We start from the raw sequence: 18221 nt of genomic DNA, 5'->3' as shown, positions 1-18221 counted from the left end.
TGGGTTAAATTTTGTCTGCAAAAGGTAAATAATTCAAAGTGCAAACCTCTGACAGTCTAAATGCCACCAGCTCTATATATGTGACCTTTAACACGAATAGCCTTTTTTCTGGCCTTTCTTTTCCCCAATGAACCAATCTATAGTCCTCAAAAGCCTCTGGGTTCAGGGAAGATTTGAAAAGTGGAACGTATGAAATACCACAGTTTATTTCAGTGCAAAGTAAAATGCTCAGTCTTTCCAACAGCCATATTAAAACGCAACATTTAAAATAAAGAAAAATAGTGAAGGTTTATTTAACTAATTAAATAATTAAATAATACAGTTGTATGCAGGTTTTACAACTTGTGGTTAAATCTGAAAGGTCCTGATTTAGTTTCTTAAGAAATGTAAAACATAAAATAGAAAAAAATTCTGCAGATGGATTGATTCAGATGGTGCTTTTGTCTCAAAATAAAAATGTAGAAATTATCAGATTGTCCCGATTTATGCCATAAAGCATATGTCCCAAAACTGCATCCATGTGTATGTTGATGGTTGATGCATTTAAAGACTTAAAATGGTGGGAGTTCTTTGTTATGATGCATTCACTGCACATGAAAAAGTCTACTTTTCAGTCAGAATACTCCACCTCACATGTCAGAGGTTTTGGAGGAAAACTGACTGATCCAATTTCTGCACAATTGATTGTAAAATTCAATTTATAACTATTGATTTGCACAGAACACACTCAAATTTGCCCACCATCATCATGACTCCCCCATAGCACGCCGTATTAATTCACTGTCATGTACTGAGTAATGTCAACAAGCTTCTGCTGTGTGCAGGTATCTAAGCTAAAATATAAAGTCTTGAATCTCCTGCAGCCGCTGCATGAAAAGATGAAAGATGATGGATGCTGATGAGTTTGTCAAAAAAAATGAATATCTTCCTGCCAATGCAGCAGCCACAGCGAGTCAACCAGCCCAGCAATCACTGATTCAGCTGATCTGTAGCCTGTATACATAGCAGGTAAGAGAATCCTGCAGAGTCTTTATAGCATGAAGGTGAGGACGTCAGCGAATTCCCGGCGGGCAGGGCTAAAAGGTGAAAGAGGAGGACAGGAAATGTCCTCTGCATGTTGCCACCTCAGTGACTGTTCACAAAGAGTTGTGTCTAAACATAATAATAGAAGGTTAAGTGGAAGGAAAAGTGTAGTATCAAATGGTTTATAAGGGATTAACCACAGCATGGGAGCAAAACATATACAAGACTCTGTGACCGGCTCACAGTGGTGTTGCTCACAGTAAACAGAAATAAAGGCTTGAAAACATCACTGTGTGTAATTATTTTAAATAACATGTTGCGATATATGTTGTGTTATTTTATATAACATCTTTGTGAATTAATCTACAGAAATAAAATAACTAAATAAGACAACTTTTCAATACTATTCTAGCTTTTTGATTTGTTTTGTAATAGGAAATTTAGGCTAACATTTGTAAAAATCAATGTGGTCCAAACACAATATTAAATTTTTCAAATAAAATTAATGTTGGGTTTACGCTATGTAAACCCAACATTGTTTGTGCAATGGATCTATATAAAATCTTTGTTTTATTTTTATTTGCTGAAATAAAAATAAAAATAAACCGAAAAGTAATGATGCTCATTTTGTATTTAGTTGTTTCCAATATTACATATACATTAAATCTCCTGATTGTATCTATGTATTTATTACCTTTTTTTGAAAGGCAAGATATTAAAAAATGCAGGGCACTTCCGTTACTCCTGTTCTTTGGACCCGTTTTATCAGAAAGGGTTACAGCAAGACCAAAAATAAGGCTAACACACATTCTTATCTCAGATTTCACAGCTGAATCCTGTATTTCCCGTCATCTTGGGGACTACTGAAGAGATTTCCTGTTTAGGCCGCCTTAAGTGCCCGCCAGCTTGTTCGGGTCCCCAACCACCTTGTTGCTAATCATCTTCTACTTTATCCACAGATGTTTCCAAATTCTTAACCACCCAGTTCACTGATTAGTCTGCCAAAAACACACAAGTTCTCCATGTCTTCTCTTCTTCTGCCTGGGAGTAGTTTTTGAAAACTTAGTTAAATTATTCCTGAGCTTCCTGAATTTCTTAATTATAGAAAAAAAAAAATATATATATATATATGGTGATTATAGAAGAGATTAATCTTAACGTGCAAACTAACTAATTCTGCTTTTCTTATTAAGCTAAATCGAGGTTACAACTTCAAGATTTCATGTGACTATTTAAACCAGTAAATGTGTGGATAGAGAATATTCAACCTATGTCATTCCTGTGAATTAGTTTGCCTTTGTTTCAGGTGTACGAGACTCACATGGTTATTACTTAAGGCAGTGGATATTGACACAGGTTAAATCTGCCTGTTTTCAACAACTGAAGAATGTACAGAAGAAGTGCAATCCAATACATCTGCAACTACACAGCTTGACCTTTCAAGTGCTGTTTTAAAGTGTTTTAAAACTACACGTGATACTTTGCAATATCACATTACTCTGTTTATATTCCATCGTGCATAGGCTGGGCAGGTTGTAAAAAAACAACCTGCTTTCAAGCTCTATACCCTCCCATTCTCCCTGTTTAGTTCCTGTGGAAAATTCCAAAAATGGGGATGTCACAAAGCTCGAGAAGTTTCATTTTGGTTTCATGTGATCAGAGCAAATTCTTCCACATGTTTTCTGTGTCCTTATCTTAGCTTAGCACAAAAAATAAGGGATCATTCTCATTCCACCGCACAGTTATCCACTACTTTGTGTTGGCCCATCATACAATATTCTAATAAAATACATTTAAGGTTATGTTTGCAATATGAGAAACTGAAAATGTTCAAGTGTTGTAATTTTCTGGGGATCAAGATCATAGCTTAAAAACAAACAAGTCTTGATATAAAACATAAAACAATTCATTTTCAAATTCCTGTCTGTAGGATTGTTTGTATTACATTATTTAAAGAGAGATTTAAGATTGGTCTGTAAAACCTATGAGGAAACTAATTTGCAAAACTGTGTGAGAGAATAAAACCAAGCTTCTTAGCAGCGCTGCAGAATTCATAGCAGGATTTCCATCATCATAAGAAAAATCCATCAGATTTTTTCTTATGTCCTTCTATGATATTACTGAGACCATAACAAATGCAAATATTTGAAATCTTAACTTCTGGAGTTGATCCGAGATTATGTTTCTCTTATATCTCACACTATCACTGATGTGGAACTAAAGCCTGTTAATAAATAATAAGTATGGTAAAGCACAGATGCTGTGTTTTATCCCCAGTGGGAAAGAGTGTGAACAGTTTGGGTCAGCACAGAAGCTGTAAAGCCTCTTCATCATCACTTAACTGTTTCTCCCGCTGCATTCCCCTCCTTATTGATTGACTACTTTCTCTCTGCATGTGGGAGATCCTCTGTTCTGATGCATTTCTCATGCTCCCATAATTGTATTCTTACGTTACACAGAGATGCAGTAATGCCTCCACACTGAGTGCATTGTACAATTCACTAAATGCTACCTACAAGCAACAGCATTTGAGCCTCAACATTTTTGTGCAAAACGACTTTTGGTAGCCTCACTAGAACCAGAGCCCTGAATCAAGATATATGAAATGCCAAAATTTGCAAAGCTTTATCAAGTAATGGAAACATAAACATCGGATTAAATTGCTGATTAAATAAAAAAAGAGGTTTTGCTAGAAAATTGTAAATATCAGTGACAACAAGAAAGAGTAAATGCCGGATAAAATTATAAAATTAAATAATTATTAACATTTCCTGTCAGTTACCTTGAGGCTATGGCTTTGGAGAAAAAAAACATTTATTTATTTTTTTCAGCAGATATCTCTGGGTTGCTTGAGCCCACTTCACCAGTCCACTTTAAACCTGACATTAATACTTACAGGTACTCTAGACTCCCAACAAAACAAACTGTAAAAACTGCTGCAACATGAAGGCACAAATCAAAACAAAAGGGAAAGACGCCCACATGTCCTAAGACAATGCCAGCTACTAATCATTTATCCTGCACAACAGATCAGGTCTAGAAGCACTGCCCTCCAAGCTGTTCTACCACATAATAAGCATTGCAGATTTATAAAAAGAGGCACGAGTGTAAGAGAGGTTGGTGCATTTATACCTGCTGTAAACAGAAACATCAAACAGACTGCAATCAGTCCAAAATTGATAATATATGATCACGGGTTAAATAGGTCCGTCAAAATTCAGCCACACGCACTCCAGGTTCTTATAATCTTTTTTTTTAGCTCCTCATCTATAGATCATATAACATTTATGAGAATTGGCTCTGAAAAAAAGCCTACGGTCAGCTTTAGAGCTGCATTTAAAGATTTTCCATTTCTTATGTTTAGGAATTTGACCACAGCTGAAGGCCATTCAGACCTCAATTATCCTTTAAGAGATTATAATAACCATTTTAATAAAACACCTAATTTATTTCTCCCTGCTGGGATTTAAAACTGCAGTTAATCTCAGTTCAAATTAAACAGTGTGAATCACAGAGCTAACCAGAGCTAGCTCCATGCCAACAGACATAACAGTTTCAACCCCTGCTAGACTGGCAAGTGCAAGAGCTCATGCATTTACACACAACATTTAAAGAAGTGCATCTGTCATAGACAGATTAAGGAAAAGGAAAAGCTTGAGTCATCGTCATGCATCATAATAATAGGATTCTTTTTTTCAAATATGTTGAAAACATAATATTTTACAAGCAAGTATTTTTGTCTCCAAGAGATGCAGATAGAAAATTTCACCCGAATCAATGTTACTACGTTTATTTTTTTTACTTATCCACGCACAAACAAAAACATGGATTACATTTTCAGAAATTGCACGAATATTTGTTAACAGCTGTCCACAGGTAGAGCACAAATGATTGAACCTAAAGGGCGAACTTTATCATACTGACGGTGTTGAAATGAAACACCTTGTACCTTCTGCTCCACTGTAAAACACTACCTACCTTGAGCAATGGCTATGGACTCGAACTTATGCAGCTCCCGCAGCAGACAGCTGCGTTCCGACGGATGGAGGCTGTAAATGAAGTCCTTGGCTCCGCGGGGTGAGTTGAGGGGCTCCACGGGTTCCTTCAGGGGATGTGTGCCCAAGTAGCATCGCTGCACCAGCGCGGAGAGCGGAGGCTGTGAGGCGAGCCTCCCCGGGGAGCCTGATACTACAGCGGATGGTCCGCTGCTCCTGTGTCCGGCTCTGGTCAGTCCTCTCCCGGCTGTCAAGGAGAAGGCAGGCCGCAGGACTCTCCGCAGGCAGGGAAGCATCTTAGGGATGAGGGTAGAGAAATAACCCGCAGTCCTGACGGACAACAGAGCCCACGGTTATTAGAGTAAAATTGTATTTTTCTCAACCACGTGACATTACCCGTGATTTCATTATTTATGCTACAAACTAACGTCCGCACAATGGTGGCAGAAAAACACAGCTTCTCTATCGGAGTGTCAATTCTGAACCAAATGTGAATCTGACATTTCCCACACACACTATTTACGAACCAGTATTTTAGTTTGCAACCCTCTTCCTAAGCAAAAAGCTGCATAAACCGAACTGCAACATGACTTACTGGGACGCACCTCAGTCGATGCTCCGCCGTCCGGTCCTCCAGCCTCCGCCAGGAGAAGCCCAAAAAACACGGCAACCGCTCCGGTTCATGCGCTTCACTCGCTCTTAAGAGTTTCCACACAGTGACACAGAAACCGCAAACATTAAACCGACTTGTGTAACAGTAAAATAAATCACATTTTCGGTTTCTTCGGACTAACCTCTGGCTGGCAGGATGGAGTGAGGCGGATGGGAGGGCACAGCGGGGGGCAGCGACCTCGAAAATGTTGACCAATGGCAGCGCCGCTTTCCTCCGTGCGTAACTCTGACGGCACCGTCAGACGTACGCGCCTCCGATCACAGTCTATTTGGGGACTGCTTGGGTCAGAAATTCAAAGCCTGCTGTGCTGAGGAATGTGTAAAATTTATGTAAACGGGGCAAGTTATATAGAAAATTTAGTGTCACGTTTGAAATAAAAAAGCCGTCATGTGATTACTTTTTTTTTTTTAGGATGGTTCATATTGTCAATGAAAATAAGTGCCAAAACTTTTTATGCAACTATTCACATCTCAGTCAAGATGAAAATATTGGACATTACAAGTGTAAATCAGTGTGTTCCTTTCCATACTATAACCCATGTGGGGCACTTCAATCGTTTAACCAGACCTGAGTCCACACCCAAAGGAAAAAAGATATCAGGTGGCATTATGTTTCAGAAGGAAGGCGCTCAATCATTAAAAAAAATAAAAACTAAAGTCTCCTGAGTGTGATTAACTATTTTGCTGATTGTAAACGTGCTTACAGATCTTAAATGAAAACATGTAGACGTTGGCTGAGAGCTAATAATTAATCCTTTGTAAGAGCGACTTCTGGTGGCCACAGTGTAGCATTACAAGCTTATTTTTCATCATGTTTGGTCCCTCTCCTTTGTGTGGCGGTGGTGTTTTAAGTTCTTTGGGCTGCATTCAGTGTTACTCTTTTATTTTATGTATAAAAGCTGTGTGAAAATACATCGATCAAACAAAATGTGCAAATTATTACTTCCAATATATCAGTTTTAAATTACATCTCGAGTCTAAAAAAATATAAAATGGTTCTGGGTTCAAAGATTGTCTGGCATTACATATTACGCTTTTATATCTACATGATACCCACTCAAACAAAAAAAAACCCATTAACATGCAAAACAACTGAGCCAAAGTAAGTTGATTATTTTTATTATATTTCTAAAGGTGTCACTTTATCCTGAAAAATAAACAGCATCAAAGCTTGAACTATACAGGGACAGGCAGCGAGAGGTCAACTCTCCACTGAGAAAATGAGCAAAAAACTAAACGGTCACAGATTAAACTGTAATGTTTAAAATTTCACAAACTATAAACTTCTTACTCATAGGATATACTGGCATTTGGAAATATATATTTATGCTAAGAATTTGAATATGGGAATTACAGGTTAATAGCATATTTGAGATATTTAGACAGAAATAATTGATCAGGTCATAAAATAAAATTGCCTTCAGGGAACAGCTGTCAAGTTTATGAATATTTCTGTGTTAGTCCACCATCTCTTCAGTCATGCTAAAATAACTGTACAAGCAAAAACTAAAACAATACAGACATTTTAACCAACTCACAGGAAAATGTAGTTATTTTGTACACAAAACTTATAATACTGTTGCCAATGAACTCGGTTAAACAGCTTGCGTCTCGTTAATATGTACCGTAATGTCTGCACGTCTGTTTTATATCTTTCTCACACTGGAACGGATAAGCAACCTTCTTACTCTGATATTTTTTTGGAAAGTATAAAAATAGAAATAAGATGAGAACCAAGATGGAATTAAAACACTGAAAAAGAAAATAAATTAAAAATGTGTGAGTTCCTCGACTGACCACAGCTAAACAATATTTACACTTTCATACATCTTGTAGTAGACAGTGCTTGAACTGAAACGCAAATGAATTACAGACGTGGTGCCACTAACTAGCCTCCTTAGCTTATAGTCTAACGCTACGATACGAGGATTAATCTCATATCCCAAAATCTTATCAAAGTCCTGATAAAAAAAAAGTTACTAAAATGCTACTTATACTTAATGAATTATACATTTTGATCTGATTTCCTCCTTTTGACTGAAACAATATCTGTACTATTGCAAAAGATGGAAATGTTAATCAGAAATACTTCCTTGTTAGTAGAGTAAAAGGAAACAAAAAAGTTAAAACATAGAAAAAAATGTTTAGAGCTTTTAACTGAGAATCTTTACATCAAAAATAGTTTGTCTCATTAAAAATTAATATCACTTGTTTTTATTTTTCAAACTCTTGCACATGGTTACTATAGTATAATAGTGGAGGGTCAATTAATAAACCTAACGTTTATATATGTCCTATAAATCTCAGTATGTAGACTGCAGAGCCAAAAGATATGAGAAATCAAAAACCTGCAGGAGAGTTTAACCAAAAATGTATATTAACGCAGCGGAGGCTGATGATAATTACAACCTTTTTAGACGTTTTGAAACTAAAATTGCCACTCTGAACCATCACACTCAGCCTCAATTGAGATGTGCTAAATTATTTACAAATTATAAAGACATTAAAACAAGCAAAGATTTTAAAACAAAAGATCAAATTTCTATTTATATAACCTCTTTACACTTTGCAAAGTAGCCTGCAGCAACGTGGACATGTGGTCACACAAAGTCAGTTCCTCTACTTTGCCATGGCTTCCTGGGTCGGCCATTCGGGTCCACGAGGGGCTCTGATGTGAGCTGTGCTTACGCCTCTGAGCTGTAAGTGGAAGACAGCTTGGTGTCCATCTTTCTTCATGAACAGTGGTTATTTTACCACAGGAAAAGGTCAGCTAAGTCATTTGTGCTCTCTTTTCAGAAAAATATTCACAGAAGCGCATCCTAATATTTCACACTGTTACGACACACAACATGGACCCAACCCAGCAGAAATAATAAGTGTTTTGGTTTAGAGCTTCTGTTTGATGGCCAATGAAGAATAAATCTATTCAGAGTAAACAGAAACAACCACAAGGGGGCTCTCTGATCTACTCCTGGTTATACAACGATTCTGCCTTTAACCGATCTGACGGATCAACCAAAAAGAAAAATCTACACTAAGTCAAGGTTAAATGTCTTTGAGGTGACACGATTTCACAACTATTCGTACCAGAGGTGTCTCCTATTAACACAAAAAGCTTTTTCTTTTTTTTTTAAAGCTTTTGACCAGATTCCCAAATATTTTTTTAACAGAAATTTCCATCATAAAAGCTCAAGATACTTGTGACACCAAGCTGGCAGTCGGATGATGGCGTCAGGCGATCCGTGGAGCTGAACGGTCATTGGTGAGGGTTCTTTTGAGCTTGACCCCCTTGCGGATAGCCACAAGCATGTTTCCTTCATCTTGTTCGTCCGCCTCCTCTCCACTTCCCTGGTACGGCTGGACCAGCTGGTTGGGCAGGGGAACGGTCGGAGGGTTAGTGGAGGCCTGACCGCTCCAGGACATCAAAGGAAGCGTGCCAGCTTCATCTGGTCTTACAAACGTTGAGGAATATGAGCTTTCCTCTCCTCCTCCAATCTCCTCTGAACTCCTGCTCCCATTAACTGTTCCTGACATGTCAGGCACTGTAGGGATTTTCACTGGCACGACCGGAGTACGAATGGGAATGGGGCCTCCGCCCACAGAGCCGGAGCGACGGGCGCAGGGTTTAGAGGAGGGCGTGCGACGGATTGTGGCAACTCCAGGGGTGACGATAACTGGACCATGACCTGCAGGGAGGATTACAGAGGTGGGATGAATCCTTGGCAGGTAATGAAGATACAAAGCAAATAAAAAATGCTGCTAGAAAATTGTGGTTTTAACGTGAAGCAACCTTTGTTACAGATACACAATAGAAAACAAAATGTATTTTATTGATATTTTACAATAAAACATGAAAAAAAGGATGGTCTACATGTTTTTCAAATAAAAATAAATCAAAATCTGAAAGATGTGGAGTACGATTTGTCCCACAGAGTAAATTGCTTTTTTTTTTGAGCCACCTTTTGCCTGTTAGAGGTTTTAAATCTCTCACTGCCTAATGACCACCCTCTATTTAGCTCTATTCATCTTCCTATCACCTCTGACCTGCTTCCATGACTCAAGATAAGTTACACTCAGGTGGACTCTATTACTAACTGTTTGAGTTTTATTTTAATTTTTATTTAAAATGCACAAGATATGAATCCACTGCACAGTTTTGGCAATTTTATTTGTTATTTTGCTATGTTTGTCTGTCCCTTAAATCCCAAAATATATGCCTAAGTTTGTGGTTGCAATAAGAAAATAATGTGAAAAAGTTAAGGTATAAAAGGTATAAAGCCAAAGCTATGCTAGTGAACATTTGTGATAACCTCAGAGTTATTTGTACCCGTAGAAGTAGCAGTGTATTGGCCAGCAGGCGCAGACGGATAGGTTCCTGTGTGGACCGGTGTGGAGGGATAGGCTCCCCCATGGTATGTTCCCTGTCCAGGATATGGGGTCTGTGTGATGGGCATGCCGGCTGTGGAGGCGGGCCGTTTGGTCTGGAACATGCGTCTGTAGGACTGGCCAATGTCACTGTTTCTGGGGATCGTGGAGGACTTGTCGAAGTCAGATGGCTGCTGCAGTTGCTGCTGCTCAGGCTCCTGGTCTCCAGCCATGGAAAAGTAGTCGTAATCTGAAACTGTCATGAGTAAATATGAGGAGGTTAAGTCACACTACTACAGAGTGGATTATGACACAAAATCTCCAAATAGATATTGGGGATAAACTTTACTACTTTGTGATGGTATGGTGTCTTCAGAGCAGCAGGGTGTGTTGGTCTGAGTGCTGTAGCCACTGGAGCACTGGATGGAGTCTCTGTTTGACCTCTGGGTGTCCAGCTCCAGACCCCTGGATAAGACCAGGGCCAGTTCATTTTGGGCCTCAAGATCATCAGCCTGACAAAAACAGATGAAATCAACATGTGAGAGGAAAGTCAAGACGTTAGACTGAATTGATACAGCCAAGTGCAGTGTACTAAAGCCATTAAAATAATTATGTCCAACCCACTAAAGTCATTAACGGGGAACATTAATGGTGGAGGGCTATTCACATTGTTTACGTGCCATAACTGCAACAACATTGGTCGTTGTAGGCTGATTTTGCTGTACGCTCACAGTTAATAGATGGCATTAATCAATACATGGAAATAAGTATCACCATTAAAGGTAATCGTTGAGTAATTTTGTAAAAATATGTCTGCAGTTTAAGGACATAACTAAATGTGCTCAATGGAAGCATGCAAAAAAAGCTCTTCTGGATCTAATAAAAAATGCTAATAAAAAGGGAAGCCTTACAAATTTCAGCAGCTTTTTCCCCTCATTTTTCCACTTAAGTCTTTCTGATCATTAAAAAAAACTTACATTACAAAATGATATCCAACAACAAACAGTTAACAGATTATTGACATTGACAGTTGTATTCAATGTCACCGAGACAAGACTACTGCCAGATCTGGAGAATTAAGAAATAACGTAAAGATAACCTTCCTCACAACATGAAGTAGGCCTAATGACCATAATCAAATGAAATCCAAAAACAGATGAGAAACAAATTAATTAACATCAATCAGTCTAAAACTGGTTCCAAAGTTTGAATTGATTGCTAGTTAACGCAAAACCTTGACACTAGTTGTCGAGGGTGGATCAATCTGTTATTGGGCTAACTGAGATACTCTTCAATGTAAAGCCAGTTAGAATTGAAGAGCATCCCACGTCTCTTGCAGCCAGGAGGGACTGGCTGGTGTGAATATTTTTTTCCCGTTAAAAATAAAATCATTATTTAAAAACAACATTTAAAAATAACATTTAGTTTTTACTCACTTTATATCTATTTGATATAAAAATTTGCTAACAATGTTTATAGGGACAAACATTCTTTCACAGCAAAATCAGTGGAGACAGAAACTGACCTTCATGATCCTGTTCTTCTCTTCCTGCTGGCTTGGTGTTTGTATCTGAGCAGGAGGGGGCGCTGAGATCGATGTTTGGCTTGAAGGGGGGCTGTTGCCACCATTTATGCTCCCATTATTCTCCACCCCAGCCAAAGCTTCCTTGTCTTTCCTCCTTCTCAGTGTGTTGACCATAGGCTGGTCATAAGGTCCTGGCTTTGCCCAGTCCTGTGAACAAAATTGTTTAATAATGATTTGATGTTTTAAAGTCTTAAAATGGTTCTCTTTTGATTTAAGCTTGAAAGTAAAAATAAGAAATGAAGTCTAAAATTGCCGAGCAAACTTGTGCAGTGAACAAACTGCACACAAGGAGAATGGAAATGTGTTGCTCATCAAGTTTGAGGTGATGACCAACCTTCCAGCTGGGGACTTTTGATGAAGGTACCATCGGGGACCCCAACGTGCAGTAGTTGGGATAGTCCGGCAGCAAGGCTGAGGCGGGGCGTGACCAGGAACGAGTGGGGGATGAGGTGGAGGGAGAGGGGGAGGATGGTGGAAAGAATGGGAAGGAAGTGCCTGGAGCTGAGCCCAAGCTCCCCCCATTGCTATGCAGGTAGGAGGGACTGGCTGGGCTGTAGTGGTCGAAGCCATTGGACAACTGGTGTTGATGGAAGGACAGACCAATGGTAACAGAAGCAAACAAAAGGAAAAGAAGCAATGGGATCAATAAATGAAATGGGGATCAAATAATAATAATAAAAAAACAGAAATAACTGAGGATAACTAAATGAAAGCAAAATAAGATCAATGAAAGCAAAATAAGATCAAAATCCATGTTGATTAACCAACATCAGTATAGATGAGAGTCTGAATGCTGAACTGAATAAAAAGTGGAAAAAATGATGGACAGATGGCAGTGCTGTTTGATTGGATTGTTCCAAAGTATTCATACCCTTTCCTCACAATTGCCCACATTAAAACTGCAAACTTCAATCCATTTTATTGTGATAATTTGAATTAATAATTTGTATGCCAACATATAGTAACACACAGTTGTCAAAGGGAAGGGAAATAACATGAGTTTTAATTTTTAAATTTACTAATAATAATCTGAAAAACTCTGAGATTGACTAGCGACCTGTCCAGGGTGTACCCTGCCTCTCGCAACCGCTGGAGATAGGCACCAGCAGCTCTACTGACCCCAATGGGATAAGCTTGTAAAGAAAATGGATGGATGGATGAAATCTGAAAAACTGAGAAACTCTCTTGACAGCCCAACCATTATTTGGGGACTCCACTAATGTGGTAGAAAGAGTACCAAGAAGAAAACCTGTTGCATAAAAAAGCCATACTAAGGGCCATTTGCATTTTTCTGCCACGAATGAAGGGGAATGGAAAATGGAAGGTTGAGCTCAAACATATTCCTGTTCATGCGTAAAATACAGATCTAGTTGACAATCCGAGTCAAGACCCCACAAATGCTCTCTATTTAATCTAGTATCTGACTGGGCTGAGTAAATATATCAGCAAAGTTTTATTGAAGCGTCTTTACAAGCAAAGCTGGTAGAGACATACACAAAAAAAAGTTGCAGCTGTGATTCTACAAAAAGATGCTGAAGAAAAATACCCACCAAACTTTACAAGTTAGTTGTAAAAAAAATTATAATCATGTTATTTTTAACTGAAATATCACCCACTTTGCATTGATCTAAAGAATACATTTTCAACCAAATATGCAGACGTTTGTGGTTTTAACCAGGTGATATTAATCCTTTTGCAAGCCTCTTCAGTTTCCTCAACCTTCCTACACTGAACGGAAGCGCATATCTGGCATATGAAGGTCTACGGTTCATTATACAGAAAGAGCTTTTCACCTTGTCAGTAGCATGCTGAAGTGTAGTAGCGGTAAGAGAGCAGGCAGTGCTGCAGTCACCGTGAAGCTGCCCAGTCTCTGACATCTCAGAGGAGCTGGAACTGGGACAAGGCTGTGACAGAGAGGACAGGGAGCAGCCGGCAGGAAGTGGAATGATGAGGTGGGAGAGAGAAAGAGGCATGGATGGAGGAGAAAGAATTAAAGCAAAGACATACTGACAGCTAGAAGCAAAGGCAAACTGTTTGGCAGCTGTAGTGACTTCTCCACAAGTTAGTAAGGAAAAGCACCAGGGAACAGTGCACTAGGAGAAGAGTTATATCAGCATTAGATGCAAGGCCATTAAGAGCACAATGTTAAGTGTCAGCCTCGTTAAAAAGAAGCCCAGTTAAAACCCTTCAAAAAGTTAAAGCCCCTTTTAAGTGTCCGATACTGTAACCCACAGTGAGCAAACACCAGGCCCGATTCCCAAGCCTGTACTGTATGTGGGTCAGGCATTGAGTTGCCAAACCACCTTCAGCGGATCATAAAAACTTGGAGTCCAACTAAACCGATGTGTTCTGGACTGAGGAGTTCTGGTTGCTGGCGAGCAGCACAACATTGACTAGTGCAACTGCTCTCACGGTCGATCCCAAGCCTCAAAGCCCGCACAGACAATCCCGTGGACTGACTCACACGTTATTATCTCACAACATTTGTCAGAGAGTCAGACTGAGGCGATATAGACATACTCCTAATGTATGTAAAACATACAGGCAACACAGCAGCATATAATTTAACTATGATTCATTTAATAAAAAATAAAACTGAGCGTATTCTGAGGGTTTTAAGTTTAGCCAAACCACAGTCTGTCACAGTGGTGGATTTTTTTTCATAGCAAGATGGTTCTGACCCGTTTTACACTGGGCTAGAAAGGAAGCAAACTAATTTTCTGCACATTTATGATACAATAATAGAACTAAAATGACTTCACATACTTACCACGGCCAGACAACTGTCTGTCTAAAGGAGACTGACTCTCAGTAGGGAGCTGGATTGAATATCTGAACAAATATGGGTATTTCTTTTTTTGTCCCCATCTTACCTTTGTTTCAGCTGGCATCGGTGAAGAGGATTTGGACGATGCATTTTGGTCCTGCGATGAAGAAATGAAGCCAGAGTCGTGGGAAGAGATGCTAGAGAGGCGAACCGGGGCCTGCAGGGGTAACGTTGAGCTGCGGTATCGATGGCAGGGGTGATGATGGTGAAAGAGGTGATGCGAGGAGGAGGAGGAAGAAGAGGAGGAAGGAGAGTGAGAGTGAGAGCCACTGGAACCCCTGGAGTCACTACTGTTAACGCTGTTCAGACTACTGTGAAAGGGGAAGGAGGATGGTACAAAGGGAGGACCAGTGGGAGAAGTTTAGCAGCGGCAAGGAGAGTTAAAGACAGTCAAGTTCACCAGAAGCCATGGGTTTAGGAGGAAGGGTTGAGTGGAGGGTGGATAAGAGGGGAAACAGGGAAGAGATGAAAGGCAGAGGATAACGGGGAATGTGGAGGAGACAGGGTGGGAAACGATTAACACGACACAAAATGATGCAGCAAGCAGTGACCGAAGCCAATTTAAACAAACCAATGTAAAAAATAAAAAAATCATAATGAATACAGAACACACAAAATACTCAGATGCAGAACAAATTCAAGGACTACTTATCATTTCAATTTAGATTACACATCACTGTCGATAATAAAAAGTGAAAAAGTTTCCTCCAGTCGTTGAAACAAGTATAAAATCTACAAAATACGCAAGACATTGACTACCTACAAGGATTCTTTAAAAAAAACTGAAAGAAATTCAAAAAAATATATAAAAATAAAATAAATAAATAAATAAATCGCTGCTTTATTACTTGAACTCACTTAGGAAAATCATAATGTTGCTCCTGTTTATTTGAAAAATAGGAATAGTAGCACATACAGTGTATGTCAGTGTCAGATGTATATCCCTTTGATACATGTGGTATTCTTTTTGATTTTATATTCAAATAAATATAAATAGAAAATCTATCTAGAATTAAAATTCACTCATAACCTAAGAATTGATTGTCCAAGAATAACAGGATAGATAAAAAGTGACAACAGGAACGCAGACAGTAGATTTCTGACTGTAAACCAGAGCAGTTGTACAAAAACCATTAGAGAAAGCAAAGGACAGCGAACAAAAGACATAGTCTGAACAGCTAACTCCCCGACCCCCAAGTCATTCTGCCTAGTATTGGTGTTATTCTCATTGAGTGATCAATAAGAGTGCAACAAAATAATCAGACTTTTTCCCAGCTCATCCTGGCCACTAGGTGTCAGCCATGGTTTGGAAAACTGTCAGTTTCAATGCCTTCATCATTTCTGATTTGGATAAAAAGATTTTCAGGCTTTTAGAGAAATGCAATAATGAGGTAAATGTACACTTGACAGATGTACTGAGCTTCCTCTTACAGAAACTAAAGTATTTTTGACCATTTCATATTTCTGTACTCATTTCACACAGTGTTTCTTGGATGCAGGAGGTTAAAGTGTACTCTACTTTTAAAACATGAAGGTCAAAACTGCATAAACATACCTGCACATGCTAGATTTCCTGGACATAGTAGTACTCGGGGAAGAAGGTGGTGTTTGATAAGACCAGCCATAGTCTGAGCCCTTCAGGTCTGAGATCACCTAAAAGTAATAATTAATTATTCATATTAACAGAAATAGCAAATTTTACAAACTTATTTAACCTGACTGTAAACAAGTGCAAAACAAAGAGTAAAGATGATAAGATTTCAAGATTTTAGGCTTCCCCCCTCATACCTGTTCACTAGCAGGAGGAAGTTTATGTGGGTCAGAGGTCAGGGCCTTGAGGTCCTCAGAGATGGTCTGGAGATGGGTAACCTCTGCCAACATGGAGATCTCCTCATCCTAAAAGCATCAAACACATGCAAAGCAGAAACCCATAAACAGATCGTATTTTATCCGGTCATAGACAGTTACATTAAGCAGTTATGATAAGCAAAACAAGAGTTTGCCTCTTTTTTACTCACCACTACAGGCTGCAGCAAGGCTACAAAACAGCAAAATCTTTGTCTCTCCTCAATGAGAGCCTTCCTCAAAGCTTGCTTCTCTGTTTCTTCCAGAAGGATGTATTTATCACTCACATCCTGCATGGCACTGTTCAGCTGGGGCTGGAAATCGCCACGGCCTTCACAAGCAAACAGAATACAAATACACAAAAATACACTAGTCATTACATAAGGCATGGGACCAGGAAAACAAATAACACATCACTACTTATCATGCAATAACATGCACTGAATAAGGAAAACAATATGATTTTGCACATAAGAAGGAAGTTAGTGAATATTTTTTGGTGGCATGTCAAATGATGCTATGTAAAATGTCCCACTATTTTGGGTATCACCTCAGCATGAAGAGCACCTCTTCTTACTGAAGCACCTCCTGGCTCTTGTTCAAGGAGGGCCAAAGGTTATCTTCTTCAGACTAATCGGTTGTCTGTAGGCTACTACTACAATATACTCAAAGGTTGGAGTCATTTAATACATTTTTACCTTCCTCTTTCATACACTGAAATTTCTGAAAGTGTTTTGAAAGAAACGACTAAAGACTTCTATCACAACAAAAGAGCAAAGCACCAATAACACCATCTGGCCCTCCGGCTGTCTGTGTGAGTTTCAATATAAATATGCAAATCCAGAGTAGGACATTATAATTCCAAGGTTATCTTGACGTGCAGCCTTGCATGTCTTCTTGCTGTGAGTCCAAGTAAAAATGTGTGTCTAGGATTTGCGAGTGTGTTTGTGTGCATGGTTTAAAGACAGGATGCCCTGAAGCCAAATCAGGCCCTCTTGAGTTCTTAAAGGAGGCAGGAAGGTTGGCGACTGCCTGTGACCGTATGATGCACTGTGGATCTCAAAGGCATTATCTAACCACTAAAGATACAGTTACACAAAAACATGTTTTGACTTTAATACATCAAGGTCTGTGGTCTCTGTCTGCTCATATGTCTGGGCTGAGATAAATTGCTGCCTTTCAATGACATTTGTTGTAATTTCCTACATATGACATGTAAGTGGTGCATAAAGAGGGGTTTATGCACCATAAAACATACAATATTCAGTGCTTGTTCCCCTACAGATTCCTTCTGTCTGTATTTGCCACAAATGTTTCTAATTAAGCAGGTTTTGATAGTAGATTCCTATCCTAACCTATATGCTCATATGTGAAAAAGTAATCCCCACTTTACACTTAAAAAACATTTACACCTATGATTGATAACTGTCAGTCATGTAGTATCAAGAAATCACTTAAATAAAACTTGTCTGACAACATGAAGTAGGCTAACATGACTGGAAAAGCAAACACATAATGCTTTAAATTAAAGAAATTCAAGGAGAAATGAAAATCACAGTCAATAGTGAATAAAGTGTCAAAAAGCACTGTATGGTCAATGGGTACTTAATGCAGCAGGACAATAATCCAAAGCACAGCAAAAGGTCCACCAAAAAATGTTTTTAAGAAGTAAAAGTCTGAACCTAAATCCGACTGAGATAATGCAGGTCAACCAAGTAATATCTTTAGGTGATCATTAGTGCTCTTACCACAAGTGGCCATGTTTGTTTTAGTTGTCCTATTGTCCATTAATAAATTAAATAACAAAAAAGTATATGCTTAGCTTTTCTCTGATATTAAATATTTGTTTGATCTTAAACAAACACTATCTGAAAAGAGAAAAAAGAGAACAGTATTTGCCTCTGAGAGG

At 38.8% G+C, this 18221-nt stretch overlaps 2 protein-coding genes across 15 annotated transcripts in view; both read right to left on the bottom strand.

Annotated features, from left to right (window-relative positions):
* LOC116717109 (transmembrane protein 65-like) overlaps nucleotides 1-5966 on the bottom strand; it is a 35111-nt gene extending 29145 nt beyond the window's left edge. Inside the window, exons 1-3 of one of the 4 annotated variants that reach the window (XM_032558217.1) lie at nucleotides 5813-5945; nucleotides 5614-5716; nucleotides 5002-5348 (exon numbers count right to left, since the gene is read on the bottom strand). In XM_032558217.1, the coding sequence (XP_032414108.1) occupies nucleotides 5002-5314 (313 nt within the window). In that variant the 5' untranslated portion in view covers nucleotides 5315-5348; nucleotides 5614-5716; nucleotides 5813-5945. Of the gene's footprint in view, nucleotides 1-5001; nucleotides 5349-5613 lie in introns of all 4 variants that reach the window. The other 3 variants (XM_032558216.1, XM_032558218.1, XM_032558215.1) reach the window with 3 other exon arrangements.
* An 827-nt stretch (nucleotides 5967-6793) lies between these two features.
* LOC116717322 (protein MTSS 1-like) overlaps nucleotides 6794-18221 on the bottom strand; it is a 46339-nt gene continuing 34911 nt past the window's right edge. For 5 of the 11 annotated variants that reach the window (XM_032558595.1, XM_032558597.1, XM_032558598.1 and 2 more), the window contains 10 exons: nucleotides 16486-16643; nucleotides 16256-16363; nucleotides 16023-16120; nucleotides 14514-14778; nucleotides 13434-13544; nucleotides 11975-12217; nucleotides 11581-11787; nucleotides 10405-10567; nucleotides 10018-10311; nucleotides 6794-9376 (listed from right to left, as the gene is read on the bottom strand). In XM_032558595.1, coding sequence (XP_032414486.1) covers nucleotides 8922-9376; nucleotides 10018-10311; nucleotides 10405-10567; nucleotides 11581-11787; nucleotides 11975-12217; nucleotides 13434-13544; nucleotides 14514-14778; nucleotides 16023-16120; nucleotides 16256-16363; nucleotides 16486-16643 — 2102 coding nt within the window. In that variant the 3' untranslated portion in view covers nucleotides 6794-8921. The remainder of the gene's footprint in view (nucleotides 9377-10017; nucleotides 10312-10404; nucleotides 10568-11580; nucleotides 11788-11974; nucleotides 12218-13433; nucleotides 13545-14513; nucleotides 14779-16022; nucleotides 16121-16255; nucleotides 16364-16485; nucleotides 16644-18221) is intronic. The other 6 variants (XM_032558602.1, XM_032558603.1, XM_032558596.1 and 3 more) reach the window with 4 other exon arrangements.

The sequence above is a fragment of the Xiphophorus hellerii genome, chromosome 3 (assembly GCF_003331165.1).
Source record: "Xiphophorus hellerii strain 12219 chromosome 3, Xiphophorus_hellerii-4.1, whole genome shotgun sequence".
NCBI lineage: Eukaryota > Metazoa > Chordata > Actinopteri > Cyprinodontiformes > Poeciliidae > Xiphophorus > Xiphophorus hellerii.
The sequence above is the reverse complement of the archived record's forward strand: the minus strand, read 5'-3'. Positions and strand labels throughout refer to the sequence as shown.